The sequence below is a fragment of the Cervus elaphus genome, chromosome 20, assembly GCF_910594005.1.
Source record: "Cervus elaphus chromosome 20, mCerEla1.1, whole genome shotgun sequence".
In the NCBI taxonomy this organism is placed as follows: Eukaryota; Metazoa; Chordata; class Mammalia; order Artiodactyla; family Cervidae; genus Cervus; species Cervus elaphus.
The window spans coordinates 58,842,621-58,868,642 of NC_057834.1; the positions used below are offsets into that span (position 1 = coordinate 58,842,621).

The following is a 26,022-nucleotide window of genomic DNA, read 5'->3' on the forward strand; positions in this document are numbered from 1 at the left end:
CTGCTTATTTAACTTATATGCAGAGTACATCATGAGAAACGCTGGGCTGGATGAAGCACAAGCTGGAATCAAGATTGCTGGGAGAAATATCAATCACCTCAGATATGCAGATGATACCACCCTTATGGCAGAAATTGAAGAGGAACTAAAAAGCCTTTGATGAAAGTGAAAGAGGAGAGTGAAAAAGTTGGCTTAAAGCTCAACATTCAGAAAACTAAGATCATGGCATTTGGTCCCATCACTTCATGGGAAATAGTTGGGGAAACAGTGGAAATAGTGTCAGACTTTATTTTTTGGGGTTCCAAAATCACTGCAGATGGTGATTGCAGCCATGAAATTAAAAGACGCTTACTCCTTGGAAGGAAAGTTATGACCAACCTAGATAGCATATTAAAAAGCAGAGACATTACTTTGCCAACAAAGGTCTGTCCAGTCAAGGCTATGGTTTTTCCAGTGGTCATGTATGGATGTGAGAGTTGGACTGTGAAGAAAGCTGAGTGCCGAAAAAATTGATGCTTTTGAACTGTGGTGTTGGAGAAGACTCTTGAGAGTCCCTTGGACTGCAAGGAGATCTAACCAGTCCATCCTAAAGGAGATCAGTCCTGGGTGTTCATTGGAAGGACTGATGCTGAAGCTGAAACTCCAATACTTTGGCCACCTGATGCGAAGAGTTGACTCATTGGAAAAGACCCTGATGCTGGGAAAGATTGAGGGCAGGAGGAGAAGGGGACAACAGTGGATGAGACGGCTGGATGGCGTCACCGACTCAATGGACATGAGTTTGAGTAAACTCTCGGAGTTGGTGATGGACAGGGAGGCCTGGTGTGCTGCGATTCATGGGGTCACAAAGAGTCGGACACAACTGAGTGGCTGAACTGAACTGAACTAAACTGAAGGATTCTGCCTTAGGGAAGAGTAAAGGTTACAGGCTGTTACTTTGTATAGATAATATATCACCTAGATAATCTCAGTACCTCATGGTTCATATGGCCAAAGATCCCTTCTGAAACTTGCTTGTTCAGATTTATCTCTGGAATAATGCATCTATCATAATAATCATGGAATGTTAAACAAATGTTTGGCTCATCTGCTCATCATTGCACACCTATCTCTCTGTATTCCTCAAAACTTTCAAATTTTAATTAAGTTCCATTAATATCCTGCTGAAATATCTTGACATAAATAAAATTCATTTCAGTGTGCAATCTGTTCCTGGAAACAATGGAAACTCTTTGAGAGAATTTTAATTTTTCTAATAGGCTTGACTTCTAAACTTATTCCTGGATTTCAGTACATTTTATATGTACTAAACGAAGCCTAGCATTCAAATTGCCACTAGTAACAATGCCTAACCTTACCTAGAAAATTATAAAATTAATGGTGACTAATGCCAGCAGAGGATGAGATGGTTAGATAGCATCACTGACTCAGTGGACATGAGTTTGAGCAAACTCCAGGAGACAGTGAAGGACAGCAGAACCCAGTGTGCTGCAGTCCATGTGGTTGCAGAGTCAGACATGACTTAGCGACTGAACAACAACAACAGAAAATGATGCCTTTTCAACTGTGAGTATAAAATAATACTATATTAGTAGTTCAGTTGCCTTGATAAAATTTATGCTTAGGTGAAATCATATTTACATAATCAAGTTATTATTTTATCTTTGGAGATAGTTAATACACGCATGCATGCTAAGTCACTTCCGTCGTGTCTGACTCTGTGTGACCCTATGGACAGTTGAGGCTATAATCATATATTCATTTTTTTGATAGTAAAAATAAGGAAGTAGGGGATTTCTATTGTAGCTTAGCTTCTTAACCCTGACACTCTTACCTATAAAATCTTTTACACTAGAACCATTTAGAGAATAAAGCTGTAAAAATATTATTATAGAATTTTGTTTCTGTCAAGTTATATTTGTAATCCATTGTAATGTTTAGAATAGATTGAAAGGTAGATAATTTTAAACACTACTTCCTTGTTAGCTAAATTTTTAAATGGATTTATAAAAATATTTATATACAGGAAATGAGTTTAGGGGTATTCACATTACAGTTTTAATTTAATTTTCATTTATATATTTAGAGCACATATCATGATATAAAATATAATGTGGATATAATTTTGAGATAAAAGGAGTATCTTTGAAGAACTGACAAAATAATTCTTTCTATAGCTAGTAAGATTCTCTGCATCTGATAAAACACTGCTCTTTCATTCTAACTGAGACCTGGGAAAGTTATCCTGAATCTGTTAAGAAAATTTGTAATTGTTGGTATTGTAAATTTGTAATTACTGTTAATTTTCATTTCTTGTGATCTGATACTGTACTTTATTTAGTGTAAATAGGCTACTTATAATCCTAAATGCTCAAATTGGTTCAGTATAATACTTTCTAAGGATTGAAACTGATCTTTATAAAATGACAGGTAATTCTTCTCTAAAAGAAACAAACCTTCTGGAATGATCTATCTTTAATTGAAGGAGCCTGGGGATTTTTCTTCCATTTTAACAGGGTATTGACATAGGAGATAGTTTAACTATTCCAGATGAATTCACAGAAGATGAAAAAAAGTCGGGACAGTGGTGGAGGCAGCTTTTGGCAGGAGGTGTTGCCGGGGCCGTCTCTCGGACAAGCACGGCCCCTCTGGATCGTCTGAAAGTCATGATGCAGGTGAGCTTTAGGACCTTGTGTCTAAGTGTGTCCAAAATATTCTGAAATAGTGAGAAATGTGGTACTTTGAAAAAAGATAGAAGACATCTCAGTAATGATCATACCTTTAAAAAGGAGTCTCTCAATTTTATTGCTGTTAATCCTAAATTCAGTCCATGTGAGTATTTACATTAAATTGTTGGTACATATGTATGTGCTCAGTCGCTCAGTCGTGTCTGAGTCTTTGTGACCGTATGGACTATAGCCTGCAAGGCTCCTCTGTCCATGGGATTTTCCAGGCAAGAATACTGGAGTGGATTGCCATTTCCTTCTCCAGGAAGGTGTGATGAACATGTGTGTGATGAACTTTTAATCTTGGCATCCTGTGTATTCAAATGTTTAATTAGAAAGGAAAATCTCTAGCCATTGTTGTAGTACTCTCCTTAAACTACTTATATTTTCCTTCTATTTTATGTACTTTCTTAAAAGAGGGTTTTTTTTCTGAAATCTAGACTCTTGGAACAAGGATGTAATTTAAAAAGTTATTCTAAATCTGAGGTTAGCAGAAAGGACCTGGTTTTATAGATTGACTTTGCTGTTTACTAGCAGTGTAACCTTGGCTAGTCAGAGTGGAAAGAAAGAGGAAAAGGAAAGGATTAGTATTTATTTGGTGCTCATCATGGTAACCCATTTAATCTTCTAATAATGCAGCCAGGGAGATTTTATCCTCATATTATCTGGCTCAGAGAGTGGAATAGCTTTTCCTTCACAACGAATTAGACAAGGAATGGAGTGTTTTTGACTGTATTTCTCATACTGCGTGAAATGCCTGAGGCTTCATTTTCTTTCATTCTAGATTGGGAGTAAGACTATCTAACAAGAGTGGTAAAAACATTAAACAATGGAAATTAGGGGAGAACGCCTGGTAGGCTGGGACACCCCCCTAGAATATAGTAGTTGCTCTAAGAAGGTTTTTAAAAGTTGTGTTATTATTCCTGTGGTCAGTACTTTTGTATTTGTCCTTAGATTTCTGTACGGAATGATTTCTGACAATATTTTCAACTAGAATTCATCTAGAATGTATCTACATCTCAAAATATATTTAGGGGGAATGATACTGCTTTAAAGAAAAAGTAGAGAGAATGGGCATGTATTTTTGTTTTTAGGAACGGTAGTAAATTGAGAAATTTTGAATAAGCATTCATCTTTCCTTTGTCATATTTTACTGTGCAGTTTATTTAAAATAAAGTGGGTATATTTCAACTTTATTTCCTGCAAGCGCAGGAAGTTTCTCAAAGTACCTTCAGATTCAGCAATTCACAGAACTCACTGGAAGCTTTTATACTTATGGTTTATTACAACTAAAGATACAGATTAAAATCAGCCAAGGAGCAAAGAGCATAGGGCTGAGTCCATGGAAGAATCAAACGCAGAATTTCTGTTGTTTTTCTCCCCGAAGAGTCACAATGTGTTATTTCTTGGCATCAGCCTGTGACAGCATGCATAGAGTTGCACACCAGTCACGGAAGCTCACCTGAGTCTTTGGTGTTGACGGTTTTTATTGTGATTACATCACATACTGCCCTCATGGCTAACTTTTAATTGTCAGCCCCTCTGATCTTTTTTTTTTTTTAATGTAGTAGTGACTCATTTTGTGTAAGCTGAAACAATCAGAAGAATAGCTGACTTTTGACAGAGAAGGAGAAATGTATGACTTCGCTTAAATGTGGAATCTAAAAAGAAATGATACAATGAACTTGCTTACAAAACAGGAAGAGATTCACAGGCTTAGAGAACAAACTTAAGGTTGCCAGAGGGAAGGGATAGTTAGGGAGCTTGGGGTGAACTGTATATATATATATATATATGTTTTATATATATAACATATAACATATATATGACATATATATGTTATATATATAACATATATAACACACTGCTATATTTAAAATGGATAGCCAATGAGGACCTGCTGCTCCTGGTAGCACATGGAATTCTGCTCAATGTTATGTAGAAGCCTGGATGGGAGGGGAATTTGGAGGAGAATGGATACATGTGAATGTATGGCTGAGTACTTTTGCTATTCACCTGAAACTATCACAACATTGTTAATTGACTATATCCCAATGCAAAATAAAAACAAAAAAGAATAGCTGACTTTTTTATTTGGGGTTTATTATATGTAATCAGTTTTAGATAGAGGCGAGCATAAGGTCTAGTTTATTTAAACAACTATGAGATTGGTAGTATGAGTCAGGTAATTTATCGATACTCACTGGGTCAGGAGTTCACACATGATACCTCAAGATAAGCCATAGAATGTACAGGTTTTGTTTTTGGTGTCAGGCTGTATATACCCTAGTCTCTACGGTTCTGATAAACATAATATCCAAATTGTTTTCAGTCCCATTTATATTTCATGTCTGTATTATTTCTCAGGGAGGAGGAATAATATATTGCCTTCACTATATTTTTCTAATTTTTCTTACATTGAACTTGCTCATATGCCAAAGGGTGTTTCATAGCCTAATAAGTATTAAGTTGGTTCATTTTGTCTTATGGGTGCTGTTCATGATTTTAATTTTGATTATGTCTTCTCTGCTTTCCCACAATGAGGATATCAATTTTTCTTTGAGTCAGGCTTCTACAATGGTGGTAATAGTTCTTCCCATTATATATTTTCTCAACCTTCTATATTAAAAAAATATCTTTTTGTAGTAATAAATAGTATTGAAGGAAAGAAAGTGGTTGTATTGCTGCTTTAGAAATTGCAATGATAACATCTCACCAGTATTTCATATCATTTTGCTTTATTTTTAGGTCCATGGATCAAAATCAGCGAAAATGAACATATATGGTGGCTTTCGACAAATGGTGAAAGAAGGAGGTATCCGCTCACTTTGGAGAGGAAATGGTACAAATGTCATTAAAATTGCTCCTGAGACAGCTGTTAAGTTCTGGGCATATGAACAGGTAATAGTTATCACCTATGGAATTTGTTAACAAGGAGGAGTCAAACTGATTCAATAACAATTAAAATACCATGCATTTTAGATTATTATTTTAATACCTGATAATTTTCCACATATACTCCATGAAGAATTTCTGTTACAGGAGATTAGATTAATTTAGAGATTCTGCATGACTAAATTCTGGGATTCTGAATTTCATATTACTTATATCAGAAAGGTTTTTGTGTTTTCTAAGTAGCTCTTAAAGAAAATGCAAGATTTTAACTTACTCATTTTTGAATTCAAAATAGAAGTTGCACATGAACATAAGTTTTTCTGAAAGTGTCCCCGTCCAGAATCTGAAAGGAAAACTTTTAAGTTCAGGTCCTTTGTGTAATCTGACATTGCTATAAAACTGAGTTGGATTTAGAATGAAAGCTCCATCAGGCAGGGGCTTGGCTGCTTCTCCGTGTACTCCAGCACATGGACAGAGCCTGGCATGTGATATTTTCAGTAAGTATTGAATGCGTGAGTGAATGAGTAAATGAATGAATGCGATTTACTTCTGAATTAACCTTTCTGTTGACTTAGGCTGTTTAGGATGTTTGGATGTTAGGATTCTACATCAACATAATTTGATGTTAAGAGGAAATACACTAGTGGATTTTAGAATTGGCTTCTCTTTATGGTCAGTAGCAGAGTTGTCTAGTTAAGCATGCACAAAATTATTCTTTCCATGATTTCTTTTGTCATTGTTAACCATAGATAATAAGAACCTTGAAATTTAACTCCACCTTATATGTTGTATTATTTCAAATAAATTTTTGATTATTTTTGAGAGTGTTTAGTTTTTTTTTTTTAGTGTTTAGTTCTTGAGCAACAGAATACTCTTGAGAAGGTGTCTTTTCTTTTCTTGGCTTAAAAAATAGAGAAGCAAAAAAAAAAAAGAAAAAAAAATCTAGCCTCTATGACTTAAATTATAACCTGTCATTGGGAAGGATATTTTCCCTCTATGAAATCATGAGTTAGGGCTTGCATTTTAGATACCTGTAGGTTATTCTGACCGCATACTGGATTTTATGATAGGAAAGCCAGAGCCTAAAACAAATATTGAAGTATATTAATAAAACCATTATTCCATAGGAAGGAAGTCAGTATTTTTGGAAGTTTGTATTATTGTAAGCAGATATGTGTATTACGCTTTATGTTACTTGGCTAATTCTTACCTTGGACGCCACCAACAGGCATCCTCTGCTTCCATCCAGCCAGGCTCCTTTCTGGGTGCTCTTTACAGTATTCTAATTTCCGCATGATAACTTTTCTTAGAGATTAGGAGACAGCTCTCTGCACAAAGTGGTGCAGTGTCCTTGTGGTCTCTGGGGCCTGTTTTACCTGTTTATTTTCTCTCCCTGGTGTAGGTCTGTTTATCCCCCAGGGCTCTGTTAAGCCCAACTTCCTATTAGAAGCCATTCCCTAAGCATCCCAACCAAAACTGATGCCTCACCTGCCTGACTTCCTTAGAATACTATATTATGGAATATGCAGTTTTCCACTGGGTAATAGAAAACCCATTCTTTTCCCTAGTGAATTGTAAACTACTTTGGGATAACTATTATGCCATACGTATTCTCAGATTTCCCAGAGTACCTAGCTAACTCCCTTCTGGATTCAAATAGGTTTTGTTTCATTGAAAAACTAACAGTTTAGAAAATGAAGAAAAGGATAGTGCCAGCCTGGGTATGTAGATCTCTTAAACACATCAACACAGGATAAAGCGGTGGTCCATTTGGGTTCTCACTGGCGTAACAGTGCAGTTTTATCAGGGTCAGGGAGGCAGTGTGGTGTCGTGTTCTCTTGGTTTCAGCTGCCATCTGTATTCTAACTGCCTTCCCTTCTAGCATTTCTCTATTCATCCTGGTACCCACACATCCACCTGTGCACTGCACATCTGTGCATCTCCACTTAGATATCCCAGGGGTACTTCACAGTCATCCCTCCACCACCCCCTCTAGTCAGACAGACAGACACACGCAGACACATGCGCACACATCCCATTCCTCTCTCTCTAGGTCTTATGGTGGTAAACATGCTTCAGCACTTTACTGGAGAGTTTTTTTCCTCCAGGAAACCTTCCCTTTGTTTTCCTCTGTTAGCACTTTCATCAGAATTCAGTATTGAATTCAGGACTGTAAGCTTCCTTAGGCAGTATTTATTTTCAGTGTGTGTTCCCAGTGCCGGAAAATCCCTGTTGAATGAGTGAAATCAAAGAACTGCCAGAGCTGGGTTTGGAGCCCAAGGTTGCCCTCAGTCTTAAGTTCATTAAGATGAAGGGAAAGATGGGTATTTTGAACAGAAGTGGCTGCCGGTGGGCAGAAATGTAGGCACAGGAGAGCATCATTCACTAAGGAAGCTGAAGTTTCACTGGGCTCAAGTGTCATGGAGTGTATGTCCAGGAAGATGATGATGATGAAAATAGGCTAGACAGAGAGGCAGGAGCCAGATGTAATGGGAGTCTGGATGTTATCCTGAATGTGGGGAGGACACTATTGAAGTGTCCTGTGTAGGCAAGTGGAATGAGTGTATTTGCATTTAAGATCAACCTGGAAAGTAGAGAGGTGTTGGAAGAGAGTGAGGCTCAACTGCAGGCAGGAAGACTATTTAAGGAAATAATTCAGGGATTCAGGTAGGAAATGATCAGTATCAAAGGCAGTGGCTGCAGTGATTGGGGAAAAACTGATGTGAACTGAAAAATATTTGGGGAAATAGAAACAACAGAACTCACTGAGTGGATGTGGAGGTGAAAAAGAAGTATTAAGAATGATTTCTGATTTCTTACTTGAACAACCAAATACACAGAACAGACAAAAAGAAGAATCAATTTTGAGATCAAATGACAGGTTGCATTTTGCACAGGCTGGGTTTGAGCTCTTTCTGTAACATGTAGAGGGAGTAGTCCATAGGACCTTTGATCTCTGATAGGTTGTTATTGAGGTGAAGGCTTTGGCATGGGTCACTCAAGAAGACTTATAGAATGTGAAGAGTTCTGGGGATATGCCCAGGGAGAAGTAGAAGGAGAAACCTGCAAAGGAGACTGAGGAGGCAGCCAAGGGGAGAGAAAGGAATTCATAGAAAGTGATGGCCTAGAAGTCAGAGGAAGAAGAGACTTTCCTGAAGGGTAGTCAATATGATAAAAAGCTTATCTTTTAGGATTTATCACCTCAGGGATAGGAAAGCTTGGTATACATGTTTCAGGGAAGTAATGAGGTGAGAAACCAATTGAGATGAGCTAAAGGGGACAGGAGGCGAAAAAACTGGACAGTAGACACCTTTGTTAGGAATTTACCTTCAATGAAAGGAAGAGAGAAGATAAGGGAGAGAGTGACAGAATGGAAGGATGTTGGGTTTTGGTATTTTGTTTTCATGGCATGCCTGTGGCTGAAGGAAGCATGGCAGTACAAAGAAGGAAGTTAAAAAATATAAGTGAGAGAGTTAGACAAGTGTTGCAGGTATTCAGGGAAAGTATGTGTGTGGGGTAGGGAGTGGAAGGGCGGGGGAAGAGATGTTATCCAGACTGTGGCAGGGTTCGCCTTTGACTGCATGGAGAACTCTTCTCATGTCCGCTTAGGAAGAAGTGAATGTGGGTGATTCTGTGGGAAGTGGATAGAAATACCAAGATATCTTTGCTTGATGGCCTCTTTGTTCTTCCTTGAGTTCCCAAGAAAGGACTTTTTTTTTTTAAGAATGAGGGAGGAAGTGGTACTGGAAACTGGAGGAGAATGGAATGGAGAAGGTTGAAATAGATATTCTGACAAATGGAGAAAGAGTTGACATGGGTGGGGTGGATGGAAAGAAAAACAAAATGGCAGAAAGAAAGGAAAGAATTTGAAATCCTGAAAAGGTTTTCAATCGCTTTGAGAGCCCATAAACCTCCTTTGAAAAAAGTCAAATTCTGTGGCCTTGAGCAAGCCTCTTAAAGCCTCTGTGACCTGACACCACATCCCTGGGGTAGAAACTAAGCTTGGTGACATAGGGTTAAGCCCTTGTCACTTTGCCTAACCTTGTATCTCTGTCCTCAACCCTTTCCTTTGTGCATGGTATGTTTTGGGGTGCAAAAGCCCCAAACCCGTACTCTTAAAATATTTATTCTCTACCAGTCACTAAGTATTTACTGAGTTCTTTTGATGGGTGCTTTGGGTTGGGGTACAGTATATAAAAGATAATGTCTTCAAGGTTCCTATTCATATGCAGGATGGTTTTTGATAAATTGTATTTAATGATTGTGATGATCTAACATATAGGAAAATTAATAGGGCCTACGCAGAAGAGGAGTTTTGGTTATTAACATTATGATGTAGTTCAAGAAATAGAGCCCATGGAAACATTGACTTTTGGGGGAGGCAGATATCTGCCATTTGGGGAACTTTTTGAAATTGTATTTAATTTTTATCATGAGCAGAGAAGCACAACTTTACTAGGACACAGTATTCCTGTAATTTTGCACTAACTTCCTATGATCTTAAGGAATTGAACTCTGGCTGGCTCAGGAAAGCCAGGTAGGGGTGGCGGTAGGGGTCCCTGTGGGGATGCCTGGGGCATTGAGGGGAGGAGCCTCAGGGCGTGCAGAAGTGGAGCCTCGCTGACCTGTCCCTTCTCCATGTGTCTGCTGCTTTGTCACTTTGTCTGTTTCCCCCGCTGGTATCAGTGCCTAATCACACGTGTAGACCCGTGTCACAGTTCTAGGAGAAAGAATCTGATTTGCTTGGCTTCTAATCACAGTCTAATTTGGGCAGAGGTTTTCTCTCCGAGCTGTATAAAGATGATAATGATAATAATAACAACAACAATGTTTATTGAACATTTGCCCAGCACTGTGCTGTGTTATATGTATTACCTAATAATTCTTTCCACAACCCGGTTTGGTATAGGTCTTGTTATCACAGATGAGGCACCTGCAGTTTGGGTATGTTTGTGAACTTACTCAGAGCCATATAGTTCTAGGGTTCCAGTTCAGGCCTGCCTGCCTTTGGAGCCCATGATATTAACATCCTGCCCCATCGGTATTTTGGCTGCACTTGTGCCAGACTTCCACCTGTGGCCAGATCAGCCTTGTCACTTGTTTTAGTTTTGGCGGGCCGAAGGGTCTGGGGTTGATTTGTTAGTGTAATCATATGTATTATCTATAAAAACTGTTTTTCTAAGTTGTTTTATTGTGTGTTCGTTACTGATTTGTTTTATTTGTATTGGTGAAAACCATGGGGACAGTATCTGAAAGCTGTGAGCACTTTATTAACCTGTGCAGCTGGAGAAGAATGCTGTGATTCTGTTTCAGCAAAAGAGCTACAGGGTCACTTCTGTGGACCATCTGTGTTTTGTGGCATTCTAACTTGAAAATCACTCTCCAGTAAATGAGTCTATTAGCATTCAAGCCTTGCTTTTCTGTTAGATACTGTTAATGCAGTGTGTGCATTTTGAGAAACATTGTGTTGTCAATTAATTGATTTCTAGGAGCTGATTTGTGTTTTGGTATTGTCTTAGCTTGGGCTGCCATAACAGAGCACCATATGCTGGGTGGTTTAAAAAATGGAAGTTTATTTCTCATGGTTCTAGATCTGGGGAGTTCTGTCATCAAGGTGCTGATCAGTTTGGTTTCTGGTGAGGGCTGTCATTTTGGCTTGCAGATGGCCACCCTTTCACTGTCTGTTCACATGGCCTTTCCTTGGTGGATTCGTGTTGGGCGAGGCGGGAGATAGAGAGAAAGGGAGAGGCAGAGAGAAGTGAAGGGGAGGGAGGGAGGACGAGATTGAACATGTATGTGAGAGTAAGGGAAAGAGAACTCTGATGTCACTTGTAAGAACACTAACCCTGTCGTGAGGGCCCTATCTCATGATCAGACCGTAATTTCTCCCAAAGGCCCCATCTCCAGATACCATGCATTGGAGGTTAATGCAGTTTCAAAATATGAATCTGTTGGGGGTGGGAGGGAGAAGTGGGGGGAAGAACACAGTTCATTCTATAGCAAATATTAATGCGCATTTAAAACTTCATTTACACAGTACAAGAAGTTGCTTACTGAGGAAGGACAAAAAATAGGAACCTTTGAGAGATTTGTATCTGGTTCCATGGCTGGAGCAACTGCACAGACTTTTATTTATCCTATGGAGGTAAGTACTATTGTGAAGTCTGTTGTATTAATAGTGTTTGTATTTTTATCTATTGCTGCATAATAGGTTATCCCAAAATTAACAGTTTAAAACATATTTATCATCTCACAGTTTCTGTGGGTCAGGAATCTGGCCTCTGGTTCAGGATTTCTCACAACCTGCAGTCAGGGTGTCAGCCAGGGCTGCAGTCCCTGCAGGTATCAATGGGGGATGGACCTCCTTTTAAGTTTATTCATGTGTGTATTGCCAGGGCTCCATAGCTGTTGGTTGAAGATATCAGTTCCTTATTGCATGGGCCTCACCTCTCCATAGGATGCTTGTGTATCCTCATAACATGGTAGCTGTATTTTTTTCCAAATCAGTTATCAAAGAGAACACCCAAGATGGAAATTGCACTCTTTGGTCACATCTGCTCTACTCTGTAGGTTGCACAGACTGCCCCTGGTAGACTGTGGAAGGGGATACACATGGCATAAATACCAGGAGGCTGGGAGAGTTGGGGTTTATCTTGGAGGCTGGCTGCAATAGTGTTAATAAGAATTAGAACACCCAATTCACTCTAAAGAGTTTCTGTACCATAAATTCCATGGGTTCTAATGGAACCTTAGAATTAGATTAGGTGATGGTAATCCTAGCTGGGCATCCTTCCATTAGAGCGTAGATTAGCAAACCATGGATCTGTGAACTATTTGGTACAGCCTTTTTTTTTTGGTTTTTGCATTTTTGCCTTTCTAAGATGGTTTAAAAAACAAAACAACAAAATACAAAACCAAAGAATTTGCAACAGAGACCTGGTATTTTAGTCCTGCAAAAACTAAAATATTCTTTATAGAAGAAGTTCACCAACTCCTCCTTTAGGGTAAAGACAATATCGTAGATGTGGCTTTCTTTACTGATACTACAAAGGTTTTTTTCATAATGGAAAAGACCTAAGAAATACCTTTAATTTCCATCTTTATGGTATGTATGTTAATGTAGCTTTCCTTTCAAGCATCTTAATATTATTGTTCATATTACTCCCCACACCCCTCAAAAAATATCCTAATTAAAATCTAAGCTTCCTCTTACATCCTCCATCTCAGTTAATAGCATCACCTTCCCTCTATCCTGCTGGCCACATCCTGAGTTCCATGCTAGAAACTCTTGAGTCATCCTTTACATTGCCATTTCCCCCACCCTCCATATCTAATTTGTCACAGTTTTGTTAAGATATCAGTAGATTATCTTCTGTTTCCTCTGCCACTGCCCTAATTCAGATTCTCTTTACAACTAAAGCATTTTCTTGACTCTGGTCTTAGACCCTCAAGAGAGATACTGTATAAGAGTTTCTTACATCAATAAATACATCAACAAATTGGACAGTCATTTGAGTGACAATATATGCTAGGTATTTGTTCTTTGTAAAATTGCTTATTTCAAATTCTATGATGATAGCATTAGTGTGAATAATATTTGTTATATTCTTTCATAACCAGGTTCTGAAAACCAGGCTGGCTGTAGGCAGAACTGGACAATACTCTGGAATGTTTGATTGTGCCAAGAAGATTTTGAAATTTGAAGGCATGGGAGCTTTTTACAAAGGTTATGTTCCCAATTTATTAGGCATCATACCTTATGCAGGTATCGATCTTGCTGTATATGAGGTGAGTTTGTAGCAATCTTTTGAATCCAACAATATAGTTGAGTAGTTCTCATTGTTAGAATTTGACTTTATATAGAGAAGTACATGTCTGCCAGGAAACAGTTTGTAAATGAAAGTAGATTCAAGGGTGTATTCTTTGATCTTTCTGAGACCCTATATGCCTGTGATCTTTTGTATTAGATTTCCCTGTTAATTATTTTTATTAATGAAGATAATAGACTCACATTCAGATATAGTTGTTTAATTCTCTAATACCATATACAAAAATAAAATAAAAATAGATTAAAGTGCTAAGGGTGGATACCATAAAACTCCTAGAGGAAAACATCAGTAGAACAACTCTTCAACATAAATCACAGAAATATTTTTTTGGACCCATCTCCTAGAGTAAGGGAAATAAAAACAAAAATAAACAAATGGAACCTAATTAAACTTAAAAAGCTTTTGCACAACAAAGGAAGCCATAAACAACATGAAAAGACTACCTTTAGACTAGGATAGAATATTTGCAAACAGTGCTACCAGTGAGGAGTTAATTTTCAAAATTCACAAACAGCTTAATATCAAGAAACAGCCCAATCAAAAAATGAGCAAAAGGCCTAAACAAACATTTCTCCCAAGAAGACATATAGATGGCCAACAGGCACATGAAAATATGCTCAATATCACTAATTATTGGGGAAATGTAGATCAAAGCTACAGTGAAGTATCACCTCACAGCAGTCAGTTGGCCATCATTAAAAAAGTCTAAAAATAATAAATGCCAGACACAGTGTGGAAAAAAGGGAATCCTTGTACACTGTTGGTAGGAATGTTAGTTGGCACAACCACTATGGAAAGCAGTATGAAAGTTCCTTAAAAAAAACTAAAAATAGAGCTACCATATGCTTCTGCAGTTCCATTCCTGGGTGTGTATCCAGAGAAAACTTTAATTTGAAAAGATACATGCACCTCAGCGTTCATATCAGCACTATTTAGCCAAGACATGGAAGCTACCTAAGGTCCATCAACAGATGAATGGATAAAGAATATGTATTTATACACAATGGAAACTCAGCCATAAAAAATGAAATACTGTCATTTCCAGCAACATGGATGGACCTTGTTTTGTTTAGTTGCTCAGTACTGTCTGACTCTTTGCGACCCAGTGGACTGTAGCCTGCCAGGCTCCTCTACTCATGAGGCAAGAATACTGGAATGGGTTGCCACTACCTTCTCCAGGGGATCTTCCCAGTCCAGGGATCAAACCCGTGTCTCCTGCATTGGCAGGTGGATTCTTTACCACTGAGTTACTGTATAGCACAGGAAACTGTATTCAATGTCTTGTAATAACCTATAATGGAAAATAATTTGAAGAAAAAGACTGTATAACTGAATCACTTTGCTGTATACCTGAAGCTAACACAACATTGTAAATTAGTTATACTTTAAAAAATTTATTACAGATGTAGTTGTTCAGCTTGGAAGATGATACTAGGGATTTTGAAGAGAGAGATAATAAGCAAAAATGGCATATTTTCTTTGGTTTGTAAAAATTTCATATTGATAAAGCCAAGAGACTGATGTGGGTAGCACAGATTTATTCTTTGTACTTGCCAGCCTGAAGAAACCTAGGAGGAATGAAATAAGCACAAATCATTTATTTGGGATCAAAGAATTGCAATTCAGTGCACCCAGATTTGGGTAGCAATCTCAACAGTGTCTGCTAGGGAGTAAAAGGGGTTTTTAATGGCAAAGAAGGGAGGTTTGCATTACAAAGAATTTTAGAGGGAGCTGAAAGCAGAATTTAGTTGGCTAAACATGGTTGATGGCTAAGGCTATCACTGGAGGGAGGTAAGAATTCATTACTGTGACAAGTTGTCAGTGTTCTTGCAGAGTCCTTGGACTATCTGTGGTGTGGCCCAGTTCTTAAGTTCATGGTTCCACTTGGTGAGACGTACATAAGGCCTAACTCTTGAATGGCCTTTTGGCTTCATTTTAAAACCCCTTGACATAAATGACTCCATTTTATTCCACAGATCGTCCTTTTGATCAAGATTATTCTCTAAAAGCATTGCCAAACAACTTAGAGGTTTGCTTTGTCTCATATCACTGGGATTGACCTGTGCCATAAAGTTCTGTTCCTTGTTGGGGAGAACTTTTATTCTCCAATGCTTACTTCAAAGAGTCAGTGTCATAGGGTTAGACAACATTTGAGCAACAGGGAGATATTCAGGAAATGACTCTTGGGCAGATTTGGTGACTCATAAGGAAGTTGTCCTTGTGGCCTGATCACCAAGTTATTTCCTTTGGTTTCATCTGAATTTAAAAAGTTTTTTTTTTTTTTTTTTAAATTAGAGGATAATTGCTTTACCGTGTTGTCATCTGAATTTAATTTTGGATGCCCAGGTGCCCTAATGATGGTTAGGACAAATGGAAGCTGGATTGATTCCAACAGTCTTTTGACCCAATTTTTATTCTTAATCTGGCTTCTCCCCAGATTAAGAATCCTTTTGTTTCTAAAGCATACCAAAGCCAAGAACTACCCTCAGGCCAAAGTGACTATCTGTATAGGTATTCACAGTTTCAGTTTCTGCTAGGGTGCAATCTCCAGTTAAAGCAGGGATTTCTGTCTGCTGGGCTGAAGTAGTGTTCAGCAGTGACACTGCTTCGTTACTTCAAAGGAGCAAATGACTGCATACCCCGCACCATTTTCTTTGTCATTTTTGAATCTAGAACCATCAGTAACAAGGATTTCTTGTAAGTCACTGCTAAGGGTTAATAACTGACCAGTTAGGATCAGACAGAGTAGTTTTGCCACCATGTTAAGGGAGAAGAGTTGCAAGGTTGAGGTTGTTGTAGCAGGAAAGGGTTATGTCACAAGTTAGTAATGACATTTCATATGGGGTAAGACAGCTTGCAGAAAGGTATTGAGTGCAGTGAGATTTGAGCAAACCTCCTGTTGCATGGGGGAACATAGATGATAAGTGGAGAGACTGTAACCATTTCCTCGGTTATGTTGTAAGGGCTGCTGCTTCTGAAATAGCTGTTATGCTTGGAGACAGACCTCTGGCCACAGATCTGATTGTTGAGTGTCATAGCCAAGGGATTGGTGTTGACCTATGTGCCTTTGAGTAAGCAATCCTAATGCATTTCTCTGCTCTTGTACATGAGGTAGAAAAAAGGAAGCTGATAATTAGAATGTCCTAAAGCAGGAGACACTCTTGCCTGGAAAATCCCATGGACGGAGGAGCCTGGTAGGCTGCAGTCCATGGAGTCGCTAAGAGTCGGACACGACTGAGCGACTTCCCTTTCACTTTCCACTTTCATGCATTGGAGAAGGAAATGGCAACCGACTCCAGTGTCCTTGCCTGGAGAATCCCAGGGATGGGGGAGCCTGGTGGGCTGCCATCTATGGGGTCACACAGAGTCGGACACGACTGAAGCGACTTAGCAGCAGCAGCAAAGCAGGAGACAAGAAAGTCTACTTCTCAGGCTCTGGAGCTATAAAGATGTTTTCTTCCTACTCTAAAGGATCTTGTCTTTGAGCTTTGAGCAATGAATAAAGAGGCTGGGCAACTAAAAGTGTTTGGTCAGCTCAAGTGTTTACAGTGTTTGGTCAGCTCAAGATGTTTTATTTATTTACTTTAGGCTGTTGGACTTTATTTTTTTAAATTAATTTATTTATTTTAATTGTAGGCTAGTTACTTTACAATATTGTGATGCTTTTTGCCATACACTGATATGAATCAGTCAGGGTGTACATGTGTTCCCCATCCTGAACCCCCCGTCCCACCTCCCTCCCCATCCCATCCATCAGGATCATCCCAGTGCACCAGCCCTGAGCACCCTGTCTCATGCATCAAACCTGGACTGGCAGTCTGTTTCACATATGATAATATACATGTTTCAATGCTATTCTCTCAAATCATACCACACTTGCCTTCTCCCACAGAGTCCAAAAGACTGTTCTTTACATCTGTGTCTCTTTTGCTGTCTCGCATATAGGGTCATCGTTACCATCTTTCTAAATTCCATATATATGCATTAGTATACTGTATTGGTGTTTTTCTTTCTGACTTACTTCACTCTGTATAACAGGTTCCAGTTTCATCCACCTCATCAGAACTGATTCAAATAGATTCTTTTTAATAGCTGAGTAATATTCCATTGTGATATGCACCACAGCTTTCTTGTCCATTCATCTGCTAATGGACATCTAGGTTGCTTCCATGTCCTGGCTATTGTAAACAGTGCTGTGATGAACATTGGGGTACATGTGTCTCTTTCAATTCTGGTTTCCTCAGTGTGTTTGCCCAGCAGTGGGATTGCTGGGTCATATGGCAGTTCTATTTCCAGTTTTTTAAGGAATCTCCACACTGTTTTCCATAGTGGCTGTACTAGTTTGCATTCCCACCAACAGTGTAAGAGGGTTCCCTTTTCTCCGCACCCTCTCCAGCATTTATTGTTTGTAGACTTTTGGATAGCAGCCCTTCTGACCGGTATGAGATGGTACCTCATTGTGGTTTTGATTTGCATTATTCTGATAATGAGTGATGTTGAGCATCTTTTCATGTGTTTGTTAGCCATCTGTATGTCTTCTTTGGAGAAATGTCTGTTTAGTTCTTTGGCCCATTTTTTGATTGGGTCATTTATTTTTCTGGAATTGAGCTGCAGGATCTGCTTGTATATTTTTGAGATTAATTCTTTGTCAGTTGCTTCATTTGCTATTATTTTCTCCCATTCTGAAGGCTGTCTTTTCACCTTGCTTATACTTTCCTTCATTGTGTAAAAGGTTTTAAGTTTAATTAGGTCACATTTGTTTATTTTTGCTTTTATTTCCATTGCTCTGGGAGGTGGGTCATAGAGGATCCTGCTGTGGTTTATATCAGAGAGTGTTTTGTCTATGTTTTCCTCTAGAAGTTTTATAGTTTCTGGTCTTACATTTAGATCTTTAATCCATTTTGAGTTTATTTTTGTGTTTGGTGTTAGAAAGTGTTCTAGTTTCATTCTTTTACAAGTGGTTGACCAGTTTTCCCAGCACTACTTGTTAAAGAGATTGTCTTTTCTCCATTGTATATTCTTGCCTCTTTTGTCAAAGATAAGGTGTCCATAGGTACGTGGATTTATCTCTGGGCTTTCTATTTTGTTCCATTGACCTATATTTCTGTCTTTGTGTCAGTACCATACTGTTTTGATGACTGTAGCTTTGTAGTATAGCCTGAAGTCAAGCAGGTTGATTCCTCCAGTTCCATTCTTCTTTCTCAAGATTGCTTTGCTGTTCGAGGTTTTTTGTATTTCCATACAAATTGTGAAATTATTTGTTCCAGTTCTCTGAAAAATACTGTTGGTAGCTTGATAGGGATTGCATTGAATCTATCGATTGCTTTGGGTAGTATACTCATTTTCACTATATTGATTCTTCCAATTCATGAACATGGTATATTCTTCCATCTATTTGTGTCCTCTTTGATTTCTTTCATCAATGTTTTATAGTTTTCTATATATAAGTCTTTTGTTTCTTTCAGTAGATTTATTCCTGAGTGTTTTATTCTTTTTGTTGCAATGGTGAATGGGATTATTTCCTTAATTTCTCTTTCTGTTTTCTCATTGTTAGTGTATAGGAATGCAAGGGATTTCTGTGTGTTAATTTTATATCCTGCAACTTTACTATATTCATTGATTAGCTCTAGTAATTTTCTGGTGGAGTCTTTAGGGTTTTCTATGTAGAGGATTATATCATCTGCAAACAGTGAGAGTTTTACTTCTTCTTTTCCAATCTGGATTCCTTTTATTTCTTTTTCTGCTCTGATTGCTGTGGCTAAAACTTCCAAAACTATGCTGAATAGTAGTGGTGAGAGTGGGCACCCTTGTCTTGTTCCTGATTTCAGGGGAAATGCTTTCAATTTTTCACCATTGAGGGTAATGTTTGCTGTGGATTTATCATATATGGCTTTTATTATGTTGACATATGTTCCTTCTATGCCTGCTTTCTGGAGGGTTTTTATCATAAATGGATGTTGAATTTTGTCAAAGGCTTTCTCTGCATCTATTGAGATAATCATATGGTTTTTATCTTTCATTTTGTTAATGTGGTGTATCACATTGATTGATTTGCAGATATTGAAGAATCCTTGCATCCCTGGGATAAAGCCCACTTGGTCATGATGTATGATCTTTTTAATATGTTTTTGGATTCTGTTTGCTAGAATTTTGTTAAGGATTTTTGCATCTGTTTTCATCAGTGATATTGACCTGTAGTTTTCTCTTTTTGCAGCATCTTTGTCTGGTTTTGGTATTAGGGTGATGGTGGCCTCATAGAATGAGTTTGGAAGTTTACCTTTCTCTGCAATTTTCTGGAAGAGTTTGAGTAAGATAGGTGTTAGCTCTTCTCTAACTTTTTGGCAACAGGTTATACTTCTTCTCAAGGTCTATAGGCCCTTTCCAATGTAGTCAGTGCTAACTACAGAGTTTTAATCTGTTGTACCAGTCACTTCCAAAGCGGTGCCCTCTTCTTTGTTTATTTTGGCTTCCTCTGTTTGCAAGTCTCTGCAGTGTCTAATTTCTGCCCTGACACAAGGGGTGAAGGTGGTCACTTATTTAGGCTCACTTGCTCAGTCGTGCTGTGGGGAGGGAGGAACACTGCAAACATCACTGGCGAGTGTGGGGAGTGCTCGCAGTGTCTGGGCCACACTAGGTTTGCCCCTCCCTGCTCATGGTGTGTGTGCTTTCCCAGTCTACACTGCTCAGGCTCCAAGTTGCTCTGCAGGGCAACTGTCTAAAGTGGGCCCTGGGTTGCATGCACTTCCCAGGTCTAAGCTGCTCAGGTTCAGGTTCTCGGGTACTCCACAAAGGCACAGACTTGGTTGGGCCTGAGTTTTGTGCCCTTCCCAGGTCCAACCAGCTCAGGCAACCAGGTGCTTAGTGAGCACACTCTCCCCAGGTGGGGGGGTACGTCTTTTCACCTCTCTGGTCCCAGCCACTTGGTTTCTTGGGTGTGCAGCGGGAGCATCATCTCAGGTGTGCCATGTGTCTCCTCTGGGGAGCTGATCTCTGGCTGCGGCCCTCCTGGCGGATGTCAACCATTCAGGATCCCAGGAAGATTTGGTTAGCAACTGGGAGCCTGCTTGCAGTTTAGTAGAGGATGCCATCCCTGGGGCTGAGATTGCCCCTCACCTTCTGGCTCTGGGTGTCGCCTGCCTGCCTCTCTGCCTCCAGAAGGGGATGGGCTGGTCCACACCTGGCTAGCTCTCCTCTGGTATTCGCTCAATCCTTTGTCCTGTGAGCCGGCCTGGCAGTGCCTTAGTTTAGAGCTTTTTGCGGGAAAGTTCTCTCTCTCTCTTTTTTTTCTCTCCCTCTGGCTATCCCATAGTTCGGGTTGTTATCTCAGGTTAGCTCCCTCAGATAGTCCTCAGGGCACTCAGGCCTGGTCCTTACCCTAAGCAATGCAGCCTGCGTCTCCCTGTTCAGCCCCCACTTGCTGCTGGCAGATGAGAGCCTCTGAGCTACTTCTCTGCTGGGAGTTGCGGTTAGGCACGTAATCTATGGGTTGTTGTTTTTTTTCCCTCCCAGTTATGTTGCCCTCTGAGATTCCAAAACTCCCCACAGACCTGCCAGTGAGAGGGTTTCCTGATGTTTGGAAACTTCTCCTCCTTCACAACTCCCTCCCCGGGTCAGGTCTCTGTCCCTAGCTCTTTTGTCTCTCTTTTTATCTTTTATGGACTGCCCTGGTGGCTCAGACAGTAAAGCGTCTGTCTACAATGCAGGAGACCTGGGCTCAATCCCTGGGTCAGGAAGATTCCCTGCAGAAGGAATTGGCAACCCACTCCAGTACTCTTGCCTAGAAAATCCCATGGATGGAGGAGCCTGGTGTCCGTGGGGTTGCAAAGAGTCGGACATGACTGAGCGACTTCACTTTCACTTTATCTTTATATTTCGTCCTACCTCCTTTCGAAGAGAATGGGCTGCCTTTCTGGATGCCTGGTGTCCTCTGCCAGCATTCAGAAGTTTTTTTGTGGAATTTGCTCAGTGTTCAAATGATTTTTCAGTGAATTTTTGGAGGAGAACGTGGTCTCCCCATCCTATTCCTCCGCGATCTTAAGACTGCCCCCTCCAGATATTCTAAAGTTGTCTTTTGGTCTGTGGCTGTGGGAAATTTAAGACACTTTGAATCCTAGTAGGGTCTAAAAGATGTCCTTAATGTGATCAGGTGTCCTAGGTATATGACCTGTGTTTGAACAAGTTGTAATTTCTCTTTGGAGACCTTCATGACCTTCAGTTGCTAACAGCTTGAGAAGATGATGCTGACTTGCTCACTTGCTTCCTTGGAAGAGAAGAACATATTGCAAAGGGTGGGCACTTATGGAAAAATGACAGATGCTAAATCTGCTTTTAGGATCTGTAAAAAGTAGGGCTTTCAGTCTAGACTTCTTACATGTCCTTCCCACATGAAAGCACATAACATTTGACTTTCGCAATCCACAGAGATGCTGAAAAAGGTGCTATAGAGATCAATTATGGTGAAAAACTACTCTGTAGGAATTGCCATTAAAAGAGCATGAAGGTCAAGGGCAACTGGATAGCAATTAATGACAGTGTTATGAATAGCTTTCAAATCTTGGGCAAATCTCCATTCTCCTCCTTGGGGTTTCTCAATAGGGAGAATGGGTATATTACAGAGACCAGTGTAGGGGACTATGAGGTCTTGTGTCTTATATTCTTGTATGATTTGTTGAATTCTTGCTAAGGCTTCAGGATTTAAAGGACATTGCTTGATATTAGGAACAGGCTTACCTGGTCTATTTGAATTTGAATTGGGGGACTCAGATGAATCTGCCCAATGTGGGTTGTGGATTTTGCCAAGTCTCTCAAGGACTTCTTTGAGTTTCAAGTTTCTGTTACCTTCCGAGCTTGTCTTAAGGACAAAAACTACTGACAAAGTTGAGGAACTTGGAATGCCATCCATTGTTGAGGGGTTGAATTAATTTCAAGGATAATTTCCCATTTTGAGAAAAAGGGATACAAATATCTCTTCAAGTCCCTGATTTCAGTTCGTTTGGGTGTATACCTATCAGTAGAATTGCTGGGTCATATATAGTAATTCCATGTTAAACTTTTTGTCAGTTCAGTCACTCAGTTGTGTCTGACTCTTTGGGATGCCATGGACTGCAACACACCAGGCTTCCCTGTCCATCAGCAACTCCTGGAACTTGCTTAAATTCATTTTCATGGAGTCGGTGATGCCATCCAACAATCTCATTCTTTGCTGTCCCCTTCTCCTTCAATCTTTCCCAGAATAAGGGTCTTTTCCAATGAGTCAGTTCTTCGCATCAGGTGGCCAAAGTATTGGAGTTTCAGCTTCAACATCAGTCCTTCCAATGAATATTCAGGACTGATTTCCTTTAGGATGGACTGGTTGGACCTCCTTGCAGTCCAAGGGACTCTCAAGAGTTCAAAATACCACAGTTCAAAAGCATCAGTTCTTTCATGCTCAGCTTTCTTAGTGGTCCAACCCTCACACCCATACATGACTACTGGAAAAACCATAGCTTTGACTAGACGGACCTTTGTCAGCAAAGTAACGTCTCTCCTTTTCAATATGCTGTCTAGGTTGGTCAAAGCTTTTCTTCCAAGGAGCAAGCATCTTTTAATTTCATGGCTGCAGTCACCATCTTCAGTGATTTTGGAGCCCAAGAAAATAAAGTCTGTCACTGTTTCCATTGTTTCCCCATCTATTTCCCATGAAGTGATGGGACCAGATACTATGATCTTAGTTTTTTGAATGTTGAGTTTTAAGCCAACTTTTTCACTCTCCTCTTTCACCTTCATCAAGAGGCTCTTTAGTTCCTCTTTGTTCAGCCATAAGGGTGGTGTCATCTGCATATCTGAGGTTATTGATATTTCTCCCAGCAATCTTGATTCCAGCTTGTGCTTCATCCAGCCCAGCAGTTCACATGATGGACTCTGCATATAAATTAAATAAACAGGTTGACAATATACAGCCTTGATGTATATTGGAATATACATTGGAATATACTGGTTCCCAATTTGGAACCAGTCTGTTTTTCCATGTCCAGTTCTAACTGTTGCTTCTTGACCTGCATATTGATTTCTCAAGAGGCAGTTAAGGTAGTCTGATATTCCCATCTCTTGAAGAATTTTCCACAGTTTGTTGTGATTCACACAGTCAAAGTTGTTACTGTAGTCAATGAAACAGAAATAGATGTTTTTCTGGAATTATCTTCCTTTTTCTATGATCCAATGGATGTTGGCAGTTTGATCCCTTGTTCCTCTGCCTTTTCTAAATCCAGCTTGTACATTGGGATATTTTTGGTTCATGTACTGTTGAAGCCTAGCTTGGAGAATTTTGAGCATTACTTTGCTAGCATGTGAGATGAGTACAATTGTGCAGTAGTTTGAGCATTCTTTGGCATTGCCTATCTTTGGGATTGGAATGAAAACTGACCTTTTCCAGTCCTGTAGCCACTGCTGAGTTTTCCAAATTTGCTGGCATATTGAGTGCAGCACTTTCACAGCATCATATTTTAGGATTTGAAGTAGCTCAACTGGAATTTCATCACTTCCACTAGCTTTGTTCGTAGCAATGCTTCCTAAGGCCCACTTGACTTCATATTCCATGATGTCTGGCTCTAGGTCAGTGATCACACCATCGTGGTTATCTGTGTCATGAAGATCTTTTTTTGTGTAGTTCTTCTCTGTATTCTTGCCACCTCTTCTTAATATCTTCTGCTTCTGTTAGGTCCATACCGTTTCTGTCCTTTTTTGAGCCCATCTTTGCATGAAATGTTCCCTTGGTATCTTTAATTTTCTTGAAGAGATCTCTAGTCTTCCCATTTTATTTTTTTCCTCTATCTTTGCATTGATCACTTAGGGAGGCTATATTATCTCCTCTTGCTATTCATTGGAACTCTGCCTTCAGATGTATGCATCTTTCCTTTTCTCCTTTGCCTTTCAACTTCTCTTCTTTTCTCAGCTATTTGTAAGACCTCCTCAGACAACCATTTTACCTTTTTGCATTTCTTTTTCTTGGGGATGACTTTGATCACGGCCTCCTGCACAGTGTTACAAACCTCCATCTGAACCTCCATCTGTAGTTCTTCAGGCACTCAGATCTAATCTTCAGTCTATCAGATCTAATTTAAGCTTTTTGGGGAACAAACTATTTTGCAAAGAAACGGCACCCTTTTTCATTCCCACTAACTGTATACTTTTCTGCATCCTCACTAATATTTGTTAGTTTCTGGTTTTTTGATAGTATCCGTCCCAACAGTTGTGAAACAATATCTGATTGTGCTTTTGACCTGCATTTCTCTAATGATGAGTGTTGTTGAGGATCTTTTAATATGCTTGTTGTCCATTTTTTAATTTTTTTGAGAAATGTCTATTCAAGTCTTTAGCCCAGTTTTTAATTAGGTTTTTAAAATTGTTGTTGTTTAGTTGTAGAAGTTCTTTATGTATTTTGGATATTAACTACTTATCAGATATATGGTTTGCAAATATATTCTCCTATTCCATAGGTTGCCTTTTTTTCTCTCTTGTTTCCTTTGCTGTGCAGAAGTTTTTAAGTTGATGAAATCCATTTGTCTATTTTTGCTTTTGTTGCCTGTGCTTTTGGTATCATCATATCCAAGAAATTGTTGCCAAATTCAATGTCCTAAAGCTTCTATTACCCCGAGTTTTCTCCTAGGAATTGTATACTATTAGGTCTTATGTTTAGACCTTTAACTTATTTTTGAGTTAGTTTTTTGTGTATGTTGTAAGATAAGGGTCCAACTTTATTTTTCTGCTTGTGGATATCCTGTTTTCCCATTTGAGAAGAGACTGTCCTTTGCCCAATGTGGAGAAGTTATTTCTGGGCTCTCTATTTTGTTCTATTGATCTATGTAGCTGTCTTTATGCCAGCATGGCACTATTTTGATTACTGTTGCTTTGTAGTATATATTGAAATCAGGAAGTGTGAGGCCTCCAACTTTGTTCTTTTTCAAGGTTACTTTGTCTAGCTGGGGTCCCTTGAGATTCCATTTGAGTTTTAGAATTTTTCCTTTTTATTTCTTCAAACAGTATGATTGAAATTTGAATAGTGATTGCATTGAATATGTAGATTGCTTTGGGTAGTGTGCTAGTTTGTTTGGACTGCCATAACAAAATACTAGATACCAAGAATTCTGAGGTGGTCCCGTGATTGGGACTCTGCGCTCTCACTGCCCAGGGCCCCAGATTCAATCCCTGATTGGGGAACTAAGATCTCACAAGCTGTACGGGATGGCCAAAAAAAAAAACAGAAAAACCAAAAACCAGAACACAAAAAACCCCCAGAGACTGGGTGGGTTAAACAACAGAAATTACTTTTTCACAGTTCTGGAGGCTAGAAATCCAAAATCAAGGTTCTGGCTGATTTGGTTCGTAGGGAGGCTGTCTTACTGGCTTGCAGACTGCTGTCTTCTTGCTATGTTCCCAGAGGGAGAGAGAGTGAATGAGTGAATTCTATGGTGTTTTCTTCTTATAGAGACACTAGTCCTATTGAATCAGGACCCTGTTATGACCCTGATGTTGCCAGAGAATCTTCATAAGGTGACAGAATTTTGAGGGGTACAGAGCTAATGAAGGAGAGACAG

General features: G+C 39.4%; 1 protein-coding gene across 1 annotated transcript in view; it reads left to right on the plus strand.

The window, feature by feature from the left end:
- Nucleotides 1–26,022, plus strand: part of LOC122677126 (calcium-binding mitochondrial carrier protein SCaMC-1) — a 62,040-nt gene that overhangs the window by 31,272 nt on the left and 4,746 nt on the right. Inside the window, exons 5-8 of the mRNA XM_043876970.1 lie at nucleotides 2,517–2,675; nucleotides 5,475–5,627; nucleotides 11,659–11,766; nucleotides 13,242–13,409. Of these exons, the coding sequence (XP_043732905.1) occupies nucleotides 2,517–2,675; nucleotides 5,475–5,627; nucleotides 11,659–11,766; nucleotides 13,242–13,409 (588 nt within the window). The remainder of the gene's footprint in view (nucleotides 1–2,516; nucleotides 2,676–5,474; nucleotides 5,628–11,658; nucleotides 11,767–13,241; nucleotides 13,410–26,022) is intronic.